The sequence below is a fragment of the Heterodontus francisci genome, chromosome 14, assembly GCF_036365525.1.
Source record: "Heterodontus francisci isolate sHetFra1 chromosome 14, sHetFra1.hap1, whole genome shotgun sequence".
Taxonomy (NCBI): domain Eukaryota; kingdom Metazoa; phylum Chordata; class Chondrichthyes; order Heterodontiformes; family Heterodontidae; genus Heterodontus; species Heterodontus francisci.
In genome coordinates this window covers 108,185,172-108,210,469 of record NC_090384.1, presented here as the reverse complement: position 1 = coordinate 108,210,469, position 25,298 = coordinate 108,185,172, and the positions used below count along the sequence as shown (strand labels likewise).

At 47.6% G+C, this 25,298-nt stretch overlaps 1 protein-coding gene across 8 annotated transcripts in view; it reads right to left on the bottom strand.

The window, feature by feature from the left end:
* Positions 1 to 1,254: 1,254 nt before the first annotated feature.
* The window catches only part of rassf7a (Ras association domain family member 7a), a 145,250-nt gene continuing 121,206 nt past the window's right edge, over positions 1,255 to 25,298 (bottom strand). For 6 of the 8 annotated variants that reach the window (XM_068046737.1, XM_068046738.1, XM_068046736.1 and 3 more), the window contains 2 exons: positions 7,940 to 8,102; positions 1,255 to 1,953 (listed from right to left, as the gene is read on the bottom strand). In XM_068046737.1, the coding sequence (XP_067902838.1) occupies positions 1,832 to 1,953; positions 7,940 to 8,102 (285 nt within the window). In that variant the 3' untranslated portion in view covers positions 1,255 to 1,831. The remainder of the gene's footprint in view (positions 1,954 to 7,939; positions 8,103 to 25,298) is intronic. The other 2 variants (XM_068046742.1, XM_068046741.1) reach the window with 2 other exon arrangements.

Genomic DNA, 25,298 nt, shown 5'->3' with positions numbered 1-25,298 from the left:
TAAACAAAAAATTATGTAAATAAGTTAATGGGGCATGAAATTTAAATCAAAAAGTTATTTTATCCAGTTATTTAAAAAGAAATATATTTTATACTCGCAACCTCCTCTTGTGAAACTGTAACTGAAAGGCTTTCCTTTCAGACATACTCAGATATTCCAGACATTGAAAAGCAAACCTTCGCTTCATCATTTTCCCAACACTGGCATGCACAGAGAGAGAGAGCGAGAGAGAGAGAGATGGGGGAGAGAGAGAGGGTGAAAGTGAGAGTAAGGAGAGGGGAGAGAGAGATGGGATAGAGACGGAGAGACAAAGAGAGATGAGGATGGAGTTAGAGAGAAGGGGAAGGAGAAAAATGAGGAGTGATGGGAGAGAGAAGAGGAGAGGGGGGAGAGTGATGGGGTGAGAGAGGGTGAGAAATAGATGGGAACAGAGAGGGAGACAGAAAGCAGGGCAGAGGGTGGAGCATGAGAGGGACAGTGTGCAAGGGAGGAGAAAGATGGAACTGGAGTTCCCAATCACCAGGGATCAGATCTATTCGTTGCCCTGATGGGTGGCTGAGACCTTTGATGACACTGTGCTGTGTTCTATGATGTACGGCCCCATCACTAAACAACCTAGGACTTGCAGTGATAGACACATCTCGAGCTCTATAACATGAGTTTCAGTAAGTTTCTGAGGCAGAGGTGATTGGAGCAAAAGTTGTGATGCCCAAATGCTGTCCGTGGGGGAATGTGTGGGGAGGAGGAGTGGGGGAGGGAAGGTGGAAAATGCTGCATCTAATGCAACACTGACCTTAGAGCAGAGCGCTCTCACTGAGTTACAGAGAGGATAATCAGCCAGGCGTTCTGCTCCTGACTGCTACCAGCTACACACGTGTGAGAAACAGGTGCGGCTAATATCAGTTGTGATCTCATCTGTAGTCAAATATGCTGCTGGCACTTTATTGCAAGTAAATTCTGGAAGGTGGGGGAAGGGGACGGAGGATGTATGTCTTGGTGGAAGACCCTGCAAATCCCCAGAGAATGGGGGGTAAATTTGCCCCCAATGCCAGGCTCTCTGGGTGAAGACACTGTGGGTTATTTGCTGCTCCTCGTACCCTAACCCCAAAGAGTCAGTGGGTGGCGGAATGAACTCGGGTAAAGAAAAGAGGAATTAATAAATATAAGATAGTCACTAATAAATCCAATAGGAATTCAGGAGAAACTTCTTTCCCCAGAGAGTGGTGAGATGTGGAACTCGCTCCCACAGGAGTGGTTGAGGTGAATAGTATCGATACATTTAAGGGGAAGCTGAATAAACACATGAGAGAGAAAGGAACAGAAGATATGGTGATAGGGTGAGATGGAGAGGGGTGGGTGGGAGGAGGCTCATGTGGAACAGTTGGGATGAAAAGCCTGTCTCTTGGCTGTAAAATGATTCCATGTAATTCTGTGTAAAATAACATCCAATCAATGGAAGTGAGAAAGATGCTGTGTTGAATTGTTATTACTTGCATTCTACATGCAACAAGGAAAGATTGGCTGACAGAATGTCACAGGGATCGGCAGAGACTGTACTTATTCTGTGCCATTCATAGTTAATCAAAAGCTGATGCACAGCATCAAATATAAAGAGAACACAAGAGGAGAGAGAGAGCAGAGTTACCATGGCTCATGCAGATACTGCACCATGACTAGAGAACAGATATACATAGAGGGGGATGTACATATTACTCCAAACTAGAAAACTGGAGTTTACAAGTTCAGACATTAGTCACTTCATAGCTTCAGTTGCTGTGTGTTAGCAGGCCACTTGCCAAAGGCTAGCATTAGCAGAAGGCATGCACTCAGTTCAAACGAACACACCTTCCGGGTTTAGGCTGGACACCAGGGGATTCTGCAGGTTCCGTGGATTCCCCAGGAATTGTTTCGCTGTCTGTCGTGGCGGTGATTCGATTTCTGAAATGTGAATATCTGTAAAAATTACAATTAAAATAAATGGTGTTTGCTGTCTCACACTTGGTACAGTCAGTTAGTGGAACTGTCACACGAAAGATGACACGAGAAGCTCAGAAATGTAGTAAACGGTTGAGGAGGATAGTAACAGATTTCAGGAGGACATAGACAGACTGGTGAAATGGGCAAACGCATGGCAGATTCAATTTAACAGTCAACTGTGAAGTGATACATTTTGGAGGGGGAAATGAGGAATGTTACGCACATGGGACGTGTGATGATACAACATTCACAGACTAACTCTGAAGACTTATGAAAAAATGAACTTTGTCTTTAAAAAATGAAACTTTATTTTAAAAAGTGAACAATGCTCCAAAATGGCCACCGAAGCAAAAGGAGATTGGCCTTTTGTGTATCCAAGCAATCTGACAAAGAGAAAAGACAAATCTTCAAAGACAAAAAATGTTAATGAATCCCATCTCACACCTGTCCTAAAAACATTTCAGAATTGAATGTTGTCTTCTAAAAAAAGGAGGTGTGAAGTAGGCACATCCTGGGCCATTGTGTGATCACCATGGGGAGAAACTAGAATGTCTCCCAACAGGGGAGAGAGGTGACACAGTTTTATCTTAAAACAAAGCCAGCCAGAAAGAGAGAGAGACTGACCCAGAGGTGCAGCTACTTGTAACAGTTGGCATTCCAGCAAGCCGGAAAGCACCTGCCCTGTTGAAAAAATCTGACATCTACATTATACAGCAGAGAGAGCTGGAAGTGACCCACCATCTTCAACAGAATTTTCAATCAAGAGAGAAATCTACAATCATCCCAGGCTTGTAACTATCTGGAACTTGACTCGGAAGGAATGAAACAGGTTTATTGTAAGTCTTCTCCCTCACTAAAATCCACCCACCTCTGGCACTTCTGTGTGTGTGTGTGTGTGTGTGTGTGTGTGTGTGTGTGTGTGTGTGTGTGTGTGTGTGTGTGTGTGTGCGCGCGCGAATGCGTGAGTGGATGAGGTTGCGACAATTTCGGAATAAGGCGTATTGATCAGTAAACAATTGACTTTCTGCTTTTTAAAACTTACAAGAAAACCTGTCTCTGTGTGGTTATTTGAAAAATAAAACCCCAAGGATTTAAATTCTAATACAAATACACTTTCTGTGGTCAGGTGGGGTATTGAACAGGTGGGAACCACCCTCATCGCACCATGTGGCCGTAACAGGAGAGACAATAGAAACTAAATGATATAATTTTAAAAGTGGTTCAGGAACAGAGAGACCTGGGGGGTGTATGTTCGCAAATCTTTGAAGGTTACAGGATAAGTTGAGAAGGCTTTTAAAAAAACATATATGGGACCCTGGGCTTTATTAAAGAGGCATAACGTACAAAAGAAATGAAGTTATACTAAACCTTTACACCATACTGGTTTGGCCTCAGCTGGAGTATTGTGTCCAATTCCGGGCTCCGCACTTTAGGAAGGATGACAAGGCCTTGGAGAGGATACAGAGGGTGATTTACTGGAATGGTCCCCGGGATGAGGGACTTCAGTTAAGTGGAGAGACCGGAGAAGCTGGGAATGTTTTCTTTAGAGCAGGGAAGGTTAAAAGGATATTTGATCGAGGTGTTCAAAATCATGAAGGGTTTTGCTGGAGTAAATAAGGGAAACAGTCAGGAGGGTCAGTAACCAGAGGACACAGGTTTAAGATAATTAGCAAAAGAACCAGAGGGGAAAGCAGAATCGAAAGTACCTTCCAAAATGGAATTCGATAAATACTTGAAAAGGAAACATTTGTAGGACTATGGGGAAAGGGCAGGGGGTGTGGAACAAATGCTTATCCCTTTCAAAGAGCTAGCACAGGCCAAGTGGACTGAATGGACTCCTTCTGTACTGTAAGATTCCCTGGTAGTGTCAGCAGTGACTCAATGGGTAGCAGTGTCACTGCTGACTCAGAAAATAATGGAGTCAAGTCTCAACCCCAGAGACTTGAACCCATAATCCAGACTGACACTCAGTGCAGTACTGAGGGAGTGCTGCATTGTCGGAGGGTCAGTACTGAGGGAGTGCTGCACTGTCAGAGGGTCAGTACTGATGGAGTGCTGCACTGTCAGAGGGTCAGTTATGGGGGAGTGCTGCATTGTCAGAGGGTGAGTACTGATGGAGTGCTGCACTGTCGGAGGGTGAGTACTGATGGAGTGCTGCACTGTCAGAGGGTCAGTACTGATGGAGTGCTGCACTGTCGGAGGGTCAGTACTGAGGGAGTGCTGCACTGTTGGAGGGTCAGTACTGAAGGAGTCTGCACTGTCGGAGGGTCAGTACTGAGGGAGTGCTGCACTGTCGGAGGGTCAGTACTGAGGGAGTGCTGCACTGTCGGAGGGTCAGTACTGAGGGAGTGCTGCACTGTCGGAGGGTCAGTACTGAGGGAGTGCTGCACTGTCGGAGGGTCAGTACTGAGGGAGTGCTGCACTGTCGGAGGGTCAGTACTGAGAGAGTGCTGCACTGTCAGAGGGTCAGTACTGAGGGAGTGCTGCACTGTCAGAGGGTGAGTACTGAAGGAGTCTGCACTGTCGGAGGGTCAGTACTGAGGGAGTGCTGCACTGTCGGAGGGTCAGTACTGAGGGAGTGCTGCACTGTCGGAGGGTCAGTACTGAGGGAGTGCTGCACTGTCAGAGGGTCAGTACTGATGAAGTGCTGCACTGTCGGAGGGTCAGTACTGATGAAGTGCTGCACTGTCGGAGGGTCAGTACTGAAGGAGTCTGCACTGTCGGAGGGTCAGTACTGAGGGAGTGCTGCACTGTCGGAGGGTCAGTACTGAGGGAGTCTGCACTGTCGGAGGGTCAGTACTGAGGGAGTCTGCACTGTCGGAGGGTCAGTACTGAGGGAGTGCTGCACTGTCGGAGGGTCAGTACTGATGGAGTGCTGCACTGTCGGAGGGTCAGTACTGAGGGAGTGCTGCACTGTCAGAGGGTCAGTACTGATGAAGTGCTGCACTGTTGGAGGGTCAGTACTGAGGGAGTGCTGCACTGTCAGAGGGTCAGTACTGAGGGAGTGCTGCACTGTCAGAGGATCAGTACTGAGGGAGTGCTGCACTGTCAGAGGGTCAGTACTGAGGGAGTGATGCACTGTCAGAGGGTCAGTACTGATGAAGTGCTGCACTGTCGGAGGGTCAGTACTGAGGGAGTGCTGCACTGTCAGAGGGTCAGTACTGATGAAGTGCTGCACTGTCGGAGGGTCAGTACTGATGGAGTGCTGCACTGCCAGAGGGTCAGTACTGAGGGAGTGCTGCACTGTCAGAGGGTCAGTACTGAGGGAGTGCTGCACTGTCGGAGGGTCAGTACTGAGGGAGTGCTGCACTGTCGGAGGGTCAGTACTGAGGGAGTGCTGCACTGTCGGAGGGTCAGTACTGAGGGAGTGCTGCACTGTCGGAGGGTCAGTACTGAGGGAGTGCTGCACTGTCGGAGGGTCAGTACTGAGGGAGTGCTGCACTGTCGGAGGGTCAGTACTGAGGGAGTGCTGCACTGTCGGAGGGTCAGTACTGAGGGAGTGCTGCACTGTCAGAGGGTCAGTACTGAAGGAGTGCTACACTGTCAGAGGGTGAGTACTGATGGAGTGCTGCACTGTCGGAGGGTCAGTACTGAGAGAGTGCTGCACTGTCAGAGGGTCAGTACTGATGGAGTGCTGCACTGTCAGAGGGTCAGTACTGAGGGAGTGCTGCACTGTCAGAGGGTGAGTACTGATGGAGTGCTGCACTGTCAGAGGGTCAGTACTGAGGGAGTGCTACACTGTCAGAGGGTGAGTACTGATGGAGTGCTGCACTGTCAGAGGGTCAGTACTGAGAGAGTGCTGCACTGTCAGAGGGTCAGTACTGAGGGAGTGCTACACTGTCAGAGGGTGAGTACTGATGGAGTGCTGCACTGTCGGAGGGTCAGTACTGAGGGAGTGCTACACTGTCGGAGGGTGAGTACTGATGGAGTGCTGCACTGTCAGAGGGTCAGTACTGAGAGAGTGCTGCACTGTCAGAGGGTCAGTACTGAGGGAGTGCTACACTGTCAGAGGGTGAGTACTGATGGAGTGCTGCACTGTCGGAGGGTCAGTACTGAGGGAGTGCTGCACTGTCAGAGGGTGAGTACTGATGGAGTGCTGCACTGTCAGAGGGTCAGTACTGAGGGAGTGCTGCACTGTCAGAGGGTCAGTACTGAGAGAGTGCTGCACTGTCAGAGGGTCAGTACTGAGGGAGTGCTACACTGTCAAAGGGTGAGTACTGATGGAGTGCTGCACTGTCGGAGGGTCAGTACTGAGGGAGTGCTGCACTGTCAGAGGGTCAGTACTGAGGGAGTGCTGCACTGTCGGAGGGTCAGTCCTGAGGGAGTGCTGCACTGTCGGAGGGTCAGTACTGAGGGATTGCTGCACTGTCAGAGAGTCAGTACTGAGGGAGTCTGCACTGTCAGAGAGTCAGTACTGAGGGAGTGCTGCACTGTCAGAGGGTCAGTACTGAGGGAGTGCTGCACTGTCAGAGGGTCAATACTGAGGGAGTGCTGCACTGTTGGAGGGTCAGTACTGAGGGAGTCTGCACTGTCGGAAGTGCTGTCTTTTGGATGAGTCGTTAAACTGAGGCCCTGTCTCCCCTCTCGGTAAATGATTCCAGGCCTGGAGACACTGCCTGGCTGAGATGGACAAATGACAAAGGGAAATAAATTGATTAAGGAGAGGTGGGAAGGCTGGATGACTGGAGTGTTTCCTCCCAGGGCAGAATAGCTGCTGATCCTCTCTACCTGGACTCACAGGAGGGCTGGACAGTGGAGGTGAGATACTAGAGAAAAAGCTGCCTGGGGCCCTTATCGTATCGGGTGGAGGAAGTCAAAGAAGGAACACAGTATGAAACTCGTTGTAGCCAACGGGCATGCTGCTGCTCCTTCTATATCACCAGCTGCTGGCTCCTTAATCTCCTCTGGGACCATCAAGCTCTTCCAGTCTCACATCTCATCTCATCTTCCCCCTCTGGCACTGCTTTCCCACACATCAGCATCAGTTCCTGACCCTTCAGATGTCATGGGTTGTGGACTCTGTTCCTCAGCCCGTCTGCACCACTGCACTGCTCACTGTGCTCACTGTCTCAATACCGAGCCACTGGTCTGATCCTCAACGTCTGAGTTATTGGGAGAGACTGGAGACTCCGCCTATTCAGCCTTAAAAGGAAGTGTCTGAGAGGTTCTCATACACAGGGGTGCACTGGTGTAGAAAATGTTAATCTGGAAAATTAGAACTAATGGGCACGGGTTCAAACTGGAGAGGGGAAATTTTAAATCATAGAATTAAACAGCATAGAATGTGGCCATTCAGCCCATCGTGCCTGTGCTGGCTCTTTGAAAGAGCTATCCAATTAGTCCCAGTCCCCCCCGCTCTTTCTTCTTCTGTTCTTCAATTCCCCCTTTTGAAAGTTACTATTGAATCTGCTTCCACCGCCCTTTCAGGCAGCGCGTTCCAGATCACAACAACTCACTGTGTAAAAACATTCTCCTCATCTCCCCTCTCTGGTTCTTAAATCTGTGTCCCTCTGGTTACTGACCCTCCTGTCACTGGAAACAGTTTCTCCTTATTTACTCTGTCAAAACCTCTCATAATTTTGAACTCGATTAAATCTCCTCTTAACCTTCTCTGCTGTAATGTGAACAATCTCAGCTTCTCCAGTCTCTCCACATTAACTCAAGTCCCTCATCCCTGGAACCATTCCAGTAAATCACCTCCACACCCTCTCCAAGGCCTTGACATCCTTCCTAAAGGATTTCTCTGGCTAGATGAATTAAGATGGGTTGAATGGCCTTCCAGATCAGCGTGGTCTTGTGTAACTCTCTCTCCCTGTGAGCAGGTCTGCAGACCCCTCCACTACTCCTGTTTGGTGTCCTTTGCTCCCCCTTCCCTGTTAATAAATAACCTTGGGGTGGTTGGCTGTGTTGGAGGGTTCTCTGTGGGATTGAGGTGTTACCATGGTGATGATTAGTTCCTCACCTCCGTTCCAGTGACTAGACGGCTGTTGCTGGTTTGGTTCGTCTGTCGTTGATTCCTCTTCGCTTCTGGCCTGTGTTCCATTGCTCCCAGTCTGCTGGATAAACTGCTGTAAGTTACACTGTCTCAGTTCTTTATTTAATTCCTCCAGTTCTTGTGTTTTGGCCTAAAAAACACGAGTCTCATTCAGAAAATCGAGAGCAAAACACAGAAGATATTCTTATACCGCTTAATAACGATCTACTGCTAATTGAAGCCCATTTCCCTGTGTGGGTTGCAGTCCCGATGTTGGGATGAATTCCAGGTTGGGAAATTGGAATGGGATGTTGGTCGCAATCTTCCCAGAAGCAGCCAATTAAAGAGCCACCTCCGGGAGCGCTGTCCAATTAGGGACAGCTGCTGGGTTCCAGCGTTGGGAGGTCCAATCAGTGTGGTTGGCTGGCAGGCCCACTGGGATAGGTGGGCACAAATGAGGCAGAAAGGCGAATGCAGGGGTGTCTCAACATGGAGGCATTCTTGGACGTCTTCTGCAAATTGAGAATGTAGTGGCCCACAGCCAATAGGGCCTTCGGTTTGGAGGGGGAGGCCCTGCACAGAATTGGTTTTGGCCGCAGTGCTGGCCTCTCATGCTGGCGGCTCCTTCACAGGGCTCAAAGTCTCCAGCTCCGATAGCCTCTTGCCCTGCCACCAGGAGGCCACCTCCATGGAGCTGCTGGGCTCAACACTCAGTGGGGTGGAGGGGGGAACTGCTCTACCAGCAGGAAGATCCTGGTGCCGCCATCAACCCGACCCTTAATCATACAGTCACAGAATTGTTACAGCACAGAAGGAGGCCATTCGGCCCATCATGTCTGCACTGGCTCTCCGAATGAACAATTCACTTAGTGCCACGCTCCCATTTTCTCCCCGTAACCCTGCACATTCTTCCTTTTCATATTACAGTCTAATTCCCTTCTGAATGCTTCAATTGAACCTGCCTCCACCACGTTCTCAGGCAGCACATTCCAGACCTTAACCACTCGCTGTGTGAAAGTTTTTCCTCATGTCACTGTTGCTTCTCTTGCCAATTAATTTAAATCTGTGCCTTCATGTTCTTCATCCTTTCATGGGTGGGAACAGTTTCTCTCCAGTTACTCTTTCCAGACTCCTCATGATTCTGAAAGGACCTAATTAGCTACTCAATGCTGCCAGGCAGATGGCTGGTGCCACATTGACCTCACCTCTGGCAAGATCTCTCAGAGGTAGGAATGAATCGGGGAAATGTCTCGCTGTGCTATTGTCTAATTTCCCTCCTGGTCCCGACTCCTAACCTGCCTCTGCAGGACTGGGAAAATGCAGCCCAAAAGATCCTGCACCATGTGGCAACTTCAGGGACCATGTGTAGGGAGTATCTCCAATTGCTCGAGCTCGAGCTCAGGGTTTCTGAGCTTGAGGGGCAGCTGGAGTCACTGCGAAGCATCAGGGAACAGGAGAGTTTCCTGGATCGCAGGCTCCAGGAGGCGGTCACCCCTCAGGCAGTGAGAGTTCAGGATAGTAGATGAGTGGCCATCCAGAAGAGTAGAAAGAGGTAGGAGGTACAGGCGACTTCGGGGTGTGTGCCACTCTCAAACCAGTAGTCAGTTTTGGAGGCTGCTGGCGGTGATGACACCTTAAGGGAGTGCAGTTCAGACCATGGCACCAATGGGAATGGGGCTGCAAAGGAGGGAACAGCAAAGAGTAGAAATGCAGTCATTATCGGAGATTCTATAGCGAGGCATTTCTGTAACCGTCAATATGAGTCCCACGTGGTGTGTTGCCTCCCTGGTGCCAGGGTAAAGGACATAACAGAGATGGTGCAGAATATTCTGCAGTGGGGAGGGAATGAGCCAGAAACTGTGGTACACGTCAGTATCAACGACATAGAAAGAGCAGGTATTGAGGGCCTATGGCCAGATTTTCAGGAGCCAGAGAGAAAGTTAAAAAGTAGGACTGCGAAGGTAGTAATTGCTGGATTACTCCCAGTGCCACATGCTAGCGAGAATAGAAATTGCAAGATAGGGAGGATCAACGTGCGGCTTCAGACATGGTGTAGGAGGGAGGGATTCAGATTCTTGGGGTATTGGGACCAGTTCTGGGGCAGAAGGCAAAAGGGATGGATTGCACCTCAACAGGACTGGGACCAATGTCCTCACGGGGAGGTTCACTAGTGTGGTTGGGGGGAGGTTCACTAAATGGCGGGGATGGGCACCAGCATATAGAAGTAGAAAAGAGGAATAAGGTGCATAAAGCGAGAGAGTTGGATCGTGCTCGTGAAGGGAGTTGTACCATATTAGATCAGAGAAGACTAAGAAGGACTTTTAGGAATACAAAGGCAGGTTTACAATGCATGCACGCAAACACACAAGTGTGGTGATTCAGGTTGGTGAGCTACAAGCACAAATAGTTGTGTGGGAATATGATGTAGTGGCAATAACAGAAATGGGGCTTAAAAATGGTGAGGACTGGGCTCTTAATATACAAGGATATAAAGTGTTCAGAAAAGATAGGGAAGGAAAAAAGACTGGTGAGGTGGCAGTACTGATTAGGGAAGACATTGTCGTGTTGAAAAGGGAGGATGTCCTTGAGGGGGCAGAGACAGAATCCATTTGGTTAGAGATGAGAAGCAAAAAGGGGATGATCACACTACTGGGGGTATTCTATAGGCCTCCAAATAGTGAGGGAGATAGAGGAGCAAATCTGCAGGGAAATCACAGAGATGTGCAAGAACTATAGAGTGGTGATATTGGGTGACTTTAATTACCCAAATATCGATTGGGATAATGTGAGAGTAAAGGATAAGGAGGGGGAAGAATTTCTGAAATGTGTTCGGGAGAATTTCCTTGATCAGTATGTTCTGAGTCCAACTAGAAAGGAGACATTGCTGGATCTGGTGCTGGGGAATGAGGTGGGTCAAGTGGACAAAGTGTATGTGGGGGAGCACTTGGGTAAAAGTGATCATCGTATCAGAAGGTTTAGATTAGTAAAGGAGAAGAGCAAGGAACAATCTAAAGTAGAAATTGGAAGAGGGATAACTTCAATGGGATCAGAGGGTAAAATGGAACCAAAGATGGACAGGAAAAACTGTAACGGAACAATGGGTTATCCTTAAGGAAGAGATGCTTTAGGTATAGGCTGGGAACATTTCAACAAGGGCGAAAGGTAGAGGAACCAAGAACAAGGCTCCTTGGCGGACAAGGGAGATAGAGATCATGATGAAACAAAACAAAAGGTGTATGATGTATGTCAGGTGATTTCTTCAAGCGAAAAGGAGGTCAAATACAATAGTTTGAGAGGGGAGATGAAGAGGAAAGTACAACTGGCAAAGAGAGAATATGAGAATAGAATGGCAGTTAACATAAAAGGGAAGCCAAAAATCTTCCACTGGTATTTAATAGTGAGTAGTAAGAGGTGGTGTGGGGCCTATTAGGGACAAAGAGGGTGATATATATTCCAAATAAAATGCATTTCAGAGAGGAAGAAATATTGTAAGGGGGGAGAAACATCCATGGCTAAGCAAGGAAGTTAAGGATAACATAAAGACAAAAACTAAGGCATACCATATTGCAAAGGGCAGTGGCAGGCTGGAAGATTGGGAAACTTTTAAAGATCAACAAAGGGTTACTAAAAAAGTAATAAAAAGAGCAAAGGTAAATTATGAAAGAAAACTAGCGCAAAATATAAAAACGGATAGCAAAAGCTTCTGTAAGTATATAAAAGGGAAGAGAGTAGCTAAAGTGAATGTTGGTCCCTTGGAGGATGAGACTGGGGAGTTAATAGAGGGGAACACAGAAATGGCGGAGACACTAAATCAGTATTTTGTCTCAGTTTTCACTGTGGAGGACACTAGTATCATCCCAATAGTAACAGGTAATGCAGAGGTTATAGAAAGGGAAGAACTTGGAAAATCGTCATCACTAGGGAAAAAGTACTGAGCAAACTATTGGGGTTGAAGGCAGACAAGTCCCCAGGGACTGATGGCCTACATCCTAGGGTCTAAAAGGAAGTGGCAGTGGAGATAGTGGATCCATTGGTTATAATATTCCAAAATTCTCTGGATACGGGAAAGGTTCCAGTGGATTGGAAACAAAGCTAATATAACACCCTTATTCAAAAAGGGAGGGAGGCAGAAAGTAGGAAACGATAGACCAGTTAGTTTAACATCTGTCGTTGGGAAATTGTTAGAATCCATTATTAAGGAAGTAATAACAGGACATTTAGAAAGTCAAAACGCAATCCATCAGAGTCAGTATGGTTTTATGAAGGGTAAATCGTGTTTGACTAATTTGCTAGAGTTCTTCGAAGATGTAACAAGCAAAGTGGATAATGGGGATCCTGTAGATGTAGTATATCTAGACTTCCAGAAGGCATTTGATAAGGTGCCACACAAAAGGTTAATACACAAGGTAAGATCACATGGTGTTGGGGGCAATTTATTAGCTTGGATAGACCAACAGAAAACTGAGAGCCGGGATAAATGGGTCTTTTTCTGGTTGGCAAGATGTAACTAGTGGGGTGCTACAGGGTTCGGTCATCGGGCCCCAACTATTTACAATCTATATTAATTACTTGGATGCAGGGATAGAAGGTACGATAGCCAAATATGCAAATGACACTAAAATAGGTGGGACAGTAAGTTGCAATAAAGAAATAAGAAATTTACAAATGGATATGGATAGGTTAGGTGAATGGGCCAAAATCTGGCAGATGGAGTTTAATGTGGATAAGTGTGAGGTTATCCATTTTGGTCGGAAGAATAGAAAGGCAAATTATTATCTAAATGCAGAGAATCTTCAGAGTGCTTCGGTGCAGAGGAATCTGGGTGTCCTCGTGCATGAATCACAGAAAACTAGTATGCAGGTGCAGCAGGTAATAAGAAGGCAAATGGAATTTTGGCATCTATTGCTAAAGGAATAGAATATAAAAGTAGGGAAGTGTTGCTGCAACTGTACAAGGCATTAGTGAGACTGCACCTGGAGTATTGTGTAGAGTTTTGGTCCCATTACTTGAGGAGGGATGTAGTTACATTGGAGGCAGTTCAGAGGAGGTTCACTAGATTGATTCCAGAGATGAGGGGTTTGTCTTTTGAAGAGAGATTGAGCAGTTTAGGCCTTTACTCTCTAGAGTTTAGAAGAATGAGAGGAGATCTAATTGAGGTATATAAGATGATTAAGGGGATTGACAAAGTAGACGTAGAGAGGATGTTTCCTCTGGTGGGGCAATCTAGAACGAGAGGTCATAGTTTTAGGATAAGGGTAGTAGATTTAAAACAGAGATGGGGAGAAATGACTTCTCTCAAAGGGTCGTGAATCCGTGGAATTCACTACCCCAGAGTGTGGTGGATGCCGGGACATTGAATAAATTTAAGGAGGAGATAGACAGATTTTTAATTAGTAATGGGTTGAAGGGTTATGGATAACGGGCAGGAAAGTGGAGTTGAGGCCGAGATGAGATCGGCCATGATCGTATTGAATGGCGGAGCAGGCTCGAGGGGCTGAATTGCCTACTCCTGCTCCTAGTTCTTATGTTCTATATGCTAAGAGACACAGGACAAGGCTAGAATACTTCATGAGAACTTTGTATCAGTGTTTACTAAGGAAGAGGATCGGATAAAATATCGGTAGAAGTGAAGATGGTAGAGGTGATGGATGGGGTGAAAATTGATAGGAAGGATGTACAGGAAAGGCTGGCTATGCTTAGAGTGGATAAGTCTCCTGGTCCGGATGGTTTGCATCCCAGGTTGCTAACGGAAATGGAAGTGGAGATAGTGGAAGGGCTTCAAATCTTCCCTGGATACAAGGGAGGTGCCAGAGGATTAGAGAATGGCAAATGTGACACCCTTATTCAAGAACAGGTGTAAGGACAGTCCTAGCAACTACAGTCCACTTTGATTAACAGCGGTGGTGGGTAAGATTTTAGAAACAATAATCAGGGAAAAAATCAGCAGGCACTTGGAGAGGTTTGAGTTAATTAAGGAGAGTCGGCATGGATTTGTAAAAGGCAGATCATGCTTGACTAACCTAATTTAAATTTTGATGAAGTAACAGAGAAGGTTGGTGAAGGGAATGTGGTGGATGTTGTTTATATGGATTTTAAGATAGCATTTGACAAAGTAATAAAAGTCTGGTTAACATAACTGAGGTTCATGGAATAGGAGGGTCAGTATCAGCTTGGATAAAAAAAATGGCTTAAGAACAGGAAACAGCAAGTCGTGGTAAATGAGTGTTTTTCAGACTGGAGGATGGTAAACAGTGGTGTTCCCCAAGGGTCAGTGCTGGGACCACTGCTTTTTTGCTATATATAAACGACTTGGATCTTGGAATACAGAGTAGAATCTCAAAATTTGCAGATGATACCAAACTTGGAGGTGTGACAGACAGTGAGGATGATACCAATTGCCTGCAACAGGACATAGATAGGCTAGAAGAATGGGCAGACAAGTGGCAGATGGAATTCAATACAGACAAGTGTGAGGTGATGCATTTTGTTATAAGGGATAGGGAGTGGCAATATAGACTGAATGACACAGTTCTAAAGAGTGAGCAGGAACAGAGGGACACCTGGGGGTGCATGTGCATCGATCTTTGAAAGTGGTAGGACATATTGAGAGAGTGGTTACTAAAGCATATGGGATCTTGGGCTTCATAAATAGAGACATTGAGTACAAAAGCAGGGAAGTTATGCTGAACCTTTATAAAGCTCTGGTTAGACACTAACTGGAGTATTGCATCCAGTTCTGGTCACCAGACTTTAGGAAGGATGTGAGGATCCTTGAGAGGGTGCAGAGGAGATTTACCAGAATGGTTCCAGGGATGAGGGATTTTAGTTACAAGGTTAGGTTGGAAAAGCTGGGTTTGTTCTCCTTAGAACAAAGGAGATTGAGGGGAGATTTAATAGAAGTGTACAAGATTATGACAGGTTTAGATAAGTTAGACAAAGAAAAACTGTTCTCAGTAGGTGATGGTACAAGGACTAGGGGACACAGATTGAAGGTTTTGGGCAAGAGATGCAGGGGGAATATGAGGAAGAATTTTTTTATGCAGTGGGTGGTAATGTCCTGAAATAAAACCAAAAAGTGCTGGACATACTCAGCAGGTCAGGCAGCATCTGTGGAGAGAGAAGCAAAGTTAATGTGTCAGGACAGTGACCTTTCAACAGATGGTCAGTTCTTATGAAGGGTCACTGACCTGAAACATTAACTCTGTTTCTCTCTCCACAGATGCTGCCAGACCTGCTGAGTATTTCCAGCACTTTTTGTTTTATTTCTGATTTCCAGCATCTGCAGTATTTTGCTTTTATTATTATGGTAATGACCTGGAACTCACAGCCTCTGAGTCGATGGAAGTGGAGACAATGAATGATTCAAAAGGAAATTGGATGAACACTCGAGCGAAATAAACTTACAGGGCTACGAGGATCGAGCAAGTGAATGGGGCTGACTGGATTGCTCTGCAGTGAGCCAGCATGGACTCGATGGGAAGAATGGCCTCCTTTTTTGCCATTATGACTCTATAAACCCAACTTACTGATGGTCAAATATAAAGGGCGTGGTGCAGAGCTGAGTAGCAGCAGTCGGAGTGATTTGGCTGTGGGGAGACAGACTTGTTCACGTTGCCTGGAGTCAGCTGTGGCTCCCTGGGTAACACTGCCAGCACCGAATCAGGTGGCTCAATCCCCACTCCAGATTCTGACCTGCGGCCGGGATTTTGCTGGGGCAGCAGTGACGATGGGCGGGAAAACTGGGTGAAACCTCACCACGGCGATTTCTGGGAGCCACAGCCGGATTTTACATCCATCCAGCAGCTAATGAGCTACCATCATGGCTCCTGTCCCTTTAAGAGATGAGATCCTGTCTTCAACAGCTGCCACCCAGGCTGGAGAATCACAGATGGATATTGACCTTGGACCAAGGGAAGTGGGATCAGGGTCACTGGGGCCTGCCTGACTGGCTCCAGTGAGTTGGGAGGTTGGGGTACGGTAGGTGAGTATTACCGTGGGAGCAGCCTTTGCTGCTGGGGCCTCTCCGTGGGGGTGAATAGCGGTCGAATAGAGTGCCCATGCCAACCGCAAGCCCACTGGGAGGCTGCCAGGGTTTACCAGGTGGACACCCATGTGGTGAGACACCCACCCACTGCTACTAAAATGACAGCTGGGGTGGGAAGAGACCCTAAGGACTTCAATTAGCCTCTGCGATGTTGTTCTCCACCTTCCCTGCAGCTGGAAAGATGGCATGGCAGTGGGAAAGCAACGGGCACGCTAACCACCCCCCACTCCCGATTTTTTGGTCCACCCACCACCACGCACCTCCCAGCCCGCTTCTTAAGTCTCTATAAAATCCTGACTTCCCAGTTCAGTACTGAGGGAACTGTCGGAGGGTCAGTACTGAGGGAGCACTGCACTGTCGGAGGGTCAGTACTGAGGGAGCACTGCACTGTTGGAGGCGCAGTACTGAGGGAGTGCTGCACTGTCGGACGGTCAGTACTGAGGGAGCGCTGCACTGTCGGAGGGTCAGTACTGAGGGAGCACTGCACTGTCGGCGGGTCAGTACTGAGGGAGTGCTGCACTGTCAGAGGGTCAGTACTGAGGGAGCACTGCACTGTCGGAGGGTCAGTACTGAGGGAGCGCTGCACTGTCGGCGGGTCAGTACTGAGGGAGTGCTGCACTGTCAGAGGGTCAGTACTGAGGGAGCACTGCACTGTCGGAGGGTCAGTACTGAGGGAGTGCTACACTGTCAGAGGGTCAGTACTGAGGCAATGCTGCACTGTCAGAGGGTCAGTACTGAGGGAGTGCTGCACTGTCAGAGGGTCAGTACTGAGGGAGTGCTGCACTGTCGGAGGGTCAGTACTGAGGGAGTGCTGCACTGTCAGAGGGGCAGTACTGAGGGAGCGCTGCACTGTTGGAGGGTCAGTACTGATGGAGTGCTGCAATGTAAGAGGGTCAGTACTGAGGGAGCGCTGCACTGTCAGAGGGTCAGTACTGAGGGAGTGCTGCACTGTCGGACGGTCAGTACTGAGGGAGCGCTGCACTGTCGGAGGGTCAGTACTGAGGGAGCACTGCACTGTCGGCGGGTCAGTACTGAGGGAGTGCTGCACTGTCAGAGGGTCAGTACTGAGGGAGCACTGCACTGTCGGAGGGTCAGTACTGAGGGAGCGCTGCACTGTCGGCGGGTCAGTACTGAGGGAGTGCTGCACTGTCAGAGGGTCAGTACTGAGGGAGCACTGCACTGTCGGAGGGTCAGTACTGAGGGAGTGCTACACTGTCAGAGGGTCAGTACTGAGGCAATGCTGCACTGTCAGAGGGTCAGTACTGAGGGAGTGCTGCACTGTCAGAGGGTCAGTACTGAGGGAGTGCTGCACTGTCGGAGGGTCAGTACTGAGGGAGTGCTGCACTGTCAGAGGGGCAGTACTGAGGGAGCGCTGCACTGTTGGAGGGTCAGTACTGATGGAGTGCTGCAATGTAAGAGGGTCAGTACTGAGGGAGCGCTGCACTGTCAGAGGGTCAGTACTGAGGGAGTGCTGCACTGTCAGAGGGTCAGTACTGAGGGAGCGCTGCACTGTCGGAGGGTCAGTATTGAGGGAGCGCTGCACTGTTGGAGGGTCAGTATTGAGGGAGCGCTGCACTGTCGGAGGGTCAGTACTGAGGGAGCGCTGCACTGTCGGAGGTGCAGTACTGAGGGAGTGCTGCACTGTCGGACGGTCAGTACTGAGGGAGCGCTGCACTGTCGGAGGGTCAGTACTGAGGGAGCGCTGCACTGTTGGAGGGTCAGTATTGTGGGAGCGCTGCACTGTCGGAGGGTCAGTATTGTGGGAGCGCTGCACTGTCGGAGGGTCAGTCCTGAGGGAGCGCTGCACTGTCGGAGGGTCAGTATTGAGGGAGCGCTGCACTGTTGGAGGGTCAGTACTGAGGGAGTGCTGCACTGTCGGAGGGTCAGTACTGAGGAAGTGCTGCACTGTCGGAGGGTCAGTATTGAGGGAGCGCTGCACTGTCAGAGGGTCAGTACTGAGGGAGTGCTGCACGGTTGGAGGGTCAGTACTGAGGGAGTGCTGCACTGTCAGAGGGTCTGGGGAAACCGTTTCTTCTCTGTCTACCCTATCTTTTCCCCTTAATATCTTGAAAACTTCAATCAAATCATCCATTAACCTTTTAAATTCCAGGGAATACAACCCTAGTTTGTGTAATCTCTCCTCGTAATTTAACCCTTGGAGCCCAGGTATCATTTTGGTAAACCTACACTGCACTCTGTCCAAGGCCAGTATATCCTTCCTAAGGTGTGGTGCCCAGAACTGCTCCCAGTAACTCCAGGTGTAGTTTAACCGGGGCTTTGTATAGCTGAAGCATGACTTCTACCCCATTGTATTCTAGTCCTTGATATATAAAGGTCAGCATTCCATGAGCTTTTTTGATTATTTTCTGTACCTATTCATGACATTTTAATGATCTGTGTACCTGGATCTCCAAGTCTCTTTGGACCTCCTCTGTTTCCAGCTTTTCACCATTTAGAAAGTTCCCTGTTCTATCCTTCTTAGGTTTAAAGTGGATGAACGCACATTTGCCTACATTGAAATCCATTTGCCACAGTTTTACCCATTCACTTAATCAGTTAATGTCTCTTTGTAATTTTATCTTTCCATCTACACGGTTTACAATGCCACCTATCTTTGTGTTATCAGCAAACTTGGTTATGTGACTTTCTATCCCATCATCTAAGCTATAAATAAATACAGGGAGCAGCTGAGGCTGCAACACAGACAGTTGTGGGACACCACTGGTCGCATCCTGCTAATTAGAGTATCTGCCCTTTATCCCTACTTTCAGTCTCTGCCACTCAGCCATTATCCCAACTAGGTCAATAATATGCCTAGAATTCCGTGAGTTTCAGTTTTAGCTAACAGTCTCTTATGAGGGACTTGATCAAATGCTTTCTGGAAGTCCATGTAAATAACATCCATAGACATTCCCCTGTCCACTATTGTCACCTCTTTAAAAAAAACTCAGTCAGGTTTGTCAGGCATGGCATACCCTTTATAAATCCACACTGACTCTCTGATCAGCTGAACATTTTCAAGGTGTTCAGTCACCCTATCCTTAATTAGAGACTCTAGTAATTTCCCAATATTCATCTCTCAACCAACAATGACCCCTGCGACCCCTGAATAAATTCACCCAAGGCAACAGATTGAGAATCTGGAAACATCCCGGTCAAACCGAGTGATGGTTTGTGTTCACCACAGGGTGGCACCAGACTGTTGTTTCAGATCTGGTGAAAGGGAGTTTGTGTTGTTTCGAAATCAAAATGACTTGCATTTCTATAGCACCCTTCACAACCTCAGGGCATCCCAAAGTACTTTACAGCCAATGAAGTACCTTTCATTCCTTTGCAATGTGGTGAAACGTCCCCGGACGTTTCACAGAGTCATGAATGACACACTGAGCCACATAAGAGGATATTAGGACAGGCGACCAAAAACTTGGTCAGAGATATAGGTTTTAAGGACTGTCTTAAAGGAGGAGAGCAAGGGAGAGAGGTGGAGGAAGGGAATTTCACAGCTTAGAGTCCAAACAGCTGAAGTCACAGCCGTCAATGGTGCAGCGATTAAAATCAGGGATGCTCAAACGGCCAGAATTAGAGGAGGGCAGAGATCTCGGAGGGTTGTGGGGCTGGAGGAGATTACAGAGATAGGGAAGGGGATGAGGAGGTCAGAGAGGGATTGAAAGCAATAGCAGCATTTCTTAACCGGGAGCCAATGGAGATCAGCAAAGGGGTGATGTGTGATTGGGATATGTTGTGGATAAGGAAATGGGCAACAGTGTTTTGGATGATGTCAAGTTTACAGAGAGTAGAACATGGGAGGCATTGGAATAGTCAATTCTGGATGTAATAAAGGCATGGCTGAGAGTTTCAGCAGCACATGAGCTGAGGTTAGTGCAGTCCCACCCAGTTGGACGACAGTGGAGAGATGTTAGTGGAGGATGGTGTGGTCAACAGGCTGCAGACAGGTTGAGAATGAGGAGGGAAAGTTTACCTTTGTCACAGTCACAGAGGATGTTATTTTTGACTTTGATAAGACCTGTTTTGGTACTGTGACAGGGGTGGAAATCTGACTGGAGGGATTCAATCATTGTGTTCTAGGTAAGATGGGAATGGATTTTATTTTATTCGTTCGTGGGATGTGGGTGTCACTGGCTAGGCTAACATGTATTGCCCATCCCTAATTGCCCTTGAGAAGGTGGTGGTGAGCTGCCTTCTTGGACCTCTGCAATCCATGTGGGGTAGGTACACCCACAGTGCTGTTAGGAAGGGAGTTCCAGGATTTTGACCCAGCGACAGTGAAGGAACGGCGATATAGTTCCAAGTCAGGATGGTGTGTGACTTGGAGGGGAACTTGCAGGTGGTGGTGTTCCCATGTATTTGCTGCCCTTGTCCTTCTAGTTGGGAGAGGTCACGGGTTTGGAAGGTGCTGTCTAAGGAGCCTTGGTGTGTTGCTGCAGTGCATCTTGTACGCACTGGTACACACTGCAGCCATCGTGTGTCGGTGGTGGAGGGAGTGAATGTTTAAGGTGGTGGATGGGGTGCTGATCAAGCGGGCTGCTTTGTCACTGCCGATAACACAAAGACAGGCAGAATTGTAAGAGTGTGGGTGGAAACATAAAACTACAAAGAGATAGACACATTAAATGATTGACCAAAACTGTGGCAAATGGATTTCAATGTAGGCAAATGTGCGTTCATCCACGTTAAACCTAAGAAGGACAGAACAGGGAACTTTCTAAATGACGAAAAGCTGGAAACAGTGGGAGGTCCAAAGAGACTTGGAAATTTGGGAGACAACTACACGTTCAAGGAGTTTGGAGAGGCAAGGGAGTTTGGAGACGGGGCAATGTGGGAATAGCCATGAAATCTGTTTCCAAATCAGGTAATCACTGCTGGTTGAGGGATAAATATTGAGTGGACACTGGGGGGAAGTGGAAACTTTGCCATCCACCTATGTGCTGTTGATGGATCAGTACAGAGGGAGTGCTGCACTGTCAGAGGGTCAGTACTGAGGGAGTGCTGCACTTTCAGAGGGTCAGTACTGAGGGAGTGCTACACTGTCAGAGGGTCAGTACTGAGGGAGTGCTGCACTGTTGGAGGGGCATTACTGAAAGAGTACTCTGACAGTGTAGCACTCCCTCAGTACTGACCCTCTGACTGTGCAGCACTCCCTCAGTACTGACCCTCTGACAGTGCAGCACTCCCTCAGTACTGACCCTCTGACAGTGCAGCACTTCCTCAGTACTGACCCTCCAACACTGTAGCACTCCCTCAGTACTGACCCTCTGACAGTGTAGCACTCCCTCAGTACTGACCCTCTGACAGTGCAGCACTCCCTCAGTACTGACCCTCTGACAGTGCAGCACTCCCTCAGTACTGACCCTCTGACAGTGCAGCACTCCCTCAGTACTGACCCTCTGACAGTGCAGCACTCCCTCAGTACTGACCCTCTGACAGTGCAGCACTCCCTCAGTACTGACCCACCGACACTGCAGCACTTCCTCAGTACTGACCCTCCAACACTGTAGCACTCCCTCAGTACTGACCCGCTGACAGTGTAGCACTCCCTCAGTACTGACCCTCCAACACTGCAGCACTTCCTCAGTACTGACCCTCCAACACTGTAGCACTCCCTCAGTACTGACCCTCTGACAGTGTAGCACTCCCTCAGTACTGACCCTCTGACAGTGTAGCACTCCCTCAGTACTGACCCTCTGACAGTGTAGCATTCCCTCAATACTGATCCTTTGACAGTGTAGCACTCCCTCAGTACTGCTCTGGACGTGTCAGCTTGGATTATGGGTTGAAGTCTCTGGACTGGGCCCAGAACCCACGACCTTCTGACTCAGAGGTGAGAGTGCTACCCGCCGAGCAAATAAAAGTGAGAACTGTGAGGAGAGTTGTCCAGGGTTTGACCTGCTCTGTGCTAGGTCAACAAGTTCCCACTCGAGGTGGTGGGTGGGTGGCCTCACTATCTGTGCTCAGAGAGAAGGAGTTCAGTAGGAACAGGAAGAGGCCATCAGCCCTTCAAGCCTGTACCAACATTTAATTAAAGATCATGGGTCCTCGGCTTGCATTCCAATGAGTATAGAAAAGTTGATCTAATCGAGGGGTTTAAGATGATTAAAGGATTCGATCGGGTCGATAGAGAGAAATTATTTCCTCTGGTGTGAGGAGTCCAGAACAAGGGGGAATAACCTTAAAATCCGAGCCAGGCCGTTCAGGGGTGATGTCAGGAAGCATTTCTTCACGCAAAGGGGAGCGGAAATCTGGAACTCTCTCCCCCAGAAAGCTGTTGAGGCCGGAGGTCAATTGAAAATTTCAAAACGGAAATTGATAGATTTTTGTTGTGTCAGGGGATTAAGGGTTACGGAACCAAGTCGGGTAATGGATTTGTGTTACAGATCAGCCACAGTCTGACTGAATGGCAGAACAGGCTCGAGGGGCTGAGTGACCTCCTCCTGTTCCTGTGTTCCATGGTTGATCTGCATCTTAACTCCTATTACCCTCTTTTGCTCCTTCGCTTCCCTTACTAGACAGAAATCTAGTTTTGAAAGTTTCAAATGACTCACGGCATCCACAGCACGTTGGGACCTCATACCTTCTTTCAGAATAGTAAACCCTGCACTGATTGTAACCAAGTTGAATAAGTCTGCAGTAGTTGTTGTTGTTGTTGAATAAACCTGCAGTTGTTGTTGTTGTTGTTGAATAAACCTGCAGTAGTTGTTGTTGTTGTTGAATAAACCTGCAGTTGTTGTTGTTGAAAATAACTTGGGTGAAACAAAGGTTTCTGCTGATCGTCCCTTAAAGTTATGGCAGGAGATTAAGAGACCCACCCCTCCATCCACCCACCCCGCACCACCACCCCGCCCCCCCCCGCCATCGCCCCCCCAGAGAAATCCCAGTCATCCGTATCTACTGAAAGGAGTGAGAATATTTTTTAAAAGACGTGAAACTTCGACATGTTGATGTTCAGAGAGACTTGGGTGTACTCGTACAAGGAACGCAGAACGCTAGCATGCAGGTACAGCAAGTAATTAGGAAGGCAAATAGCATGTTGACCTTTATAGAATCATAGACATTTTATTATAAATTTACAGCATGGAAGGAGGCCATTCGGCCCATCATGACTGTATCAACTACAAGTAGCCATCCAACCTAATCCCAATTTTCAGCTCTTGGTCTGTAGCCTTGTAGGTTACTGCACTTCAAGTGCATATGCAAGCACTTTTTAAATGTTCTGAGTGTTTCTGCCTCTACCACCCTTTCGGGCAGTGAGTTCCTGATCCCCACCACCCTCTGTGTGAAAATATTTCCCCTCAAATCCCTCCAACATTCCTACCTCTTACCCTAAATCTATGTCCCTGGGTTATGGACCCCTCAACTAAGGGGAATTGGGCCTTCCTATCCATTCTATATGGACCCTCTTAATTTTATACACTTAAATTAAATCTCCCCTCAGCCTCCTCTGTTCCAAAGAAAACAAACCTAGCCTATCAAATTTTCTCTCATAACTAAAATTCTCCAATTCAGGCAACATCCTCGTAAATCTCCTCTGTACCCTCTCTAGTGCAATCACATCTTTCCTATAGTGCGATGACCAGATCTACATGCAGTACCCTAGCTGTGACCTAACTAGTGTTTTATCCAGTTCCAGCATAACCTCCCTGCTCTTATATTCTATGCCTCAGCCAATAAAGGCAAGTCCCCTGTTTGTCTTCTTGACTTCCTTATCTACCTGTCCAGCCACCTTCAGGGATCTGTGGACATGCACTCCAAGGTCCCTCTGTTCCTTTACACTTCCCAATATCCTACCATTTATTGTGTATTCCCTTGCCTTGTTATCCTTCCCCTATTGCATTACCTCACACTTCTCCAGACTGAACTCCATTATCAACACACGGCCAATTTTATATCCTCTGCAAACTTCTTAATCGTACCCACTACGTTCAAGTCCAAATCGTTGGTATATACAACAAAAAGCAGGGCTCATGCTGAGCCCTGCGGAACCACACTGGAAACAGCCTTCCAGTCACAAAAACGCCCAAACATTACTCTTTGCTTTACTCCGCAGTATTTTGCTTTTATATTACTCTTTGCTTCCTGCCTTTGAGCCAATTTGGATCCAATGTGCGACTTTGCCTTGGATCCCATGGGCTTTTACTTTCATGACCAGTCTGCCATGTGGGACCTTATCAAAAGCCTTACTAAAATCCATATAGACTAAAATCACAGAATTGTTATAGCACAGAAGGAGGCCATTCAGCCCATCGTGTCTGCACTGGCTCTCCGAATGAGCAATCCACTGAGTGCCACTCTCCCCACAACCCTGCACATTCTTCCTGTTCATAAAACTGTCTAATTCCTTTTTGAATGCTTCAATTGAACCTGCCTCCCCTGCACTCTTAGGCAGCGCATTCTAGACCTTAACCACTCTCTGCGTGAAAAGGTTTTTCCTCATGTCACTTTTGCTTCTTTTATCAATTAGTTTAAACCTGTGCCCTCTCGTTCTCGATCCTTTCACGAGTGGGAACAGTTTCTCTCTATCTACTCTGTCCAGACCCTTCATGATTTTGAATACCTCTATCAAATCACCTCTCAGCCTTCTCTCCAAGGAAAACCTCTCCAATCTATCTTCAGAACTGAAATTCCTCATCCCTGGAACCATTCTCGTGAATCTTTTCTGTACTCTTTCTAACGCCTTCACATCCTTCCTAAAGTGTGGCGCCCAGAATTGGTTGCAATACTCCAGCTGAGGCTGAATTAGTGTCTTATACAAGTTCAACATAACTTCCTTGCTCTTGTACTCTATGCCCCTGTTAATAAAGCCCAGGATACTGTATGTTTTATTAACTGCTCTCTCAACCTGTCCTGCCACCTTCAATGACTTATGCAAATATACACCCAGGTCCCTCTGCTCCTGCACCCCCTTTAGAATTGTACCCTTTATTTTATATTGTGTCTCCATGTTCTTCCTACCAAAATGAATTAATTCACATTTCTCTGCATTGAACTTCATCTGTCATCTGTCTGCCCATTTCACCAACCTGTCTATGTCCTTTTGAAGTTCTACACCATCCTCCTCACAGTTCACAACATTTGCAAGTTTTGTATCATCTGCAAATTTTGAAATTGTGTCCTGTACACCAAGGTCAAGGTCATTAATATATATCAGGAAAAGCAAGGGTCCCAAAACTGACCCCTGGGGAACTCCACTACAAACCTTCCTCCAGCCTGAAAAACATCCATTAACCACTACTCTTTGTTTCCTGCCACTCAGCCAATTCCATACCCATGTTCCTACTGTCCCTTTTA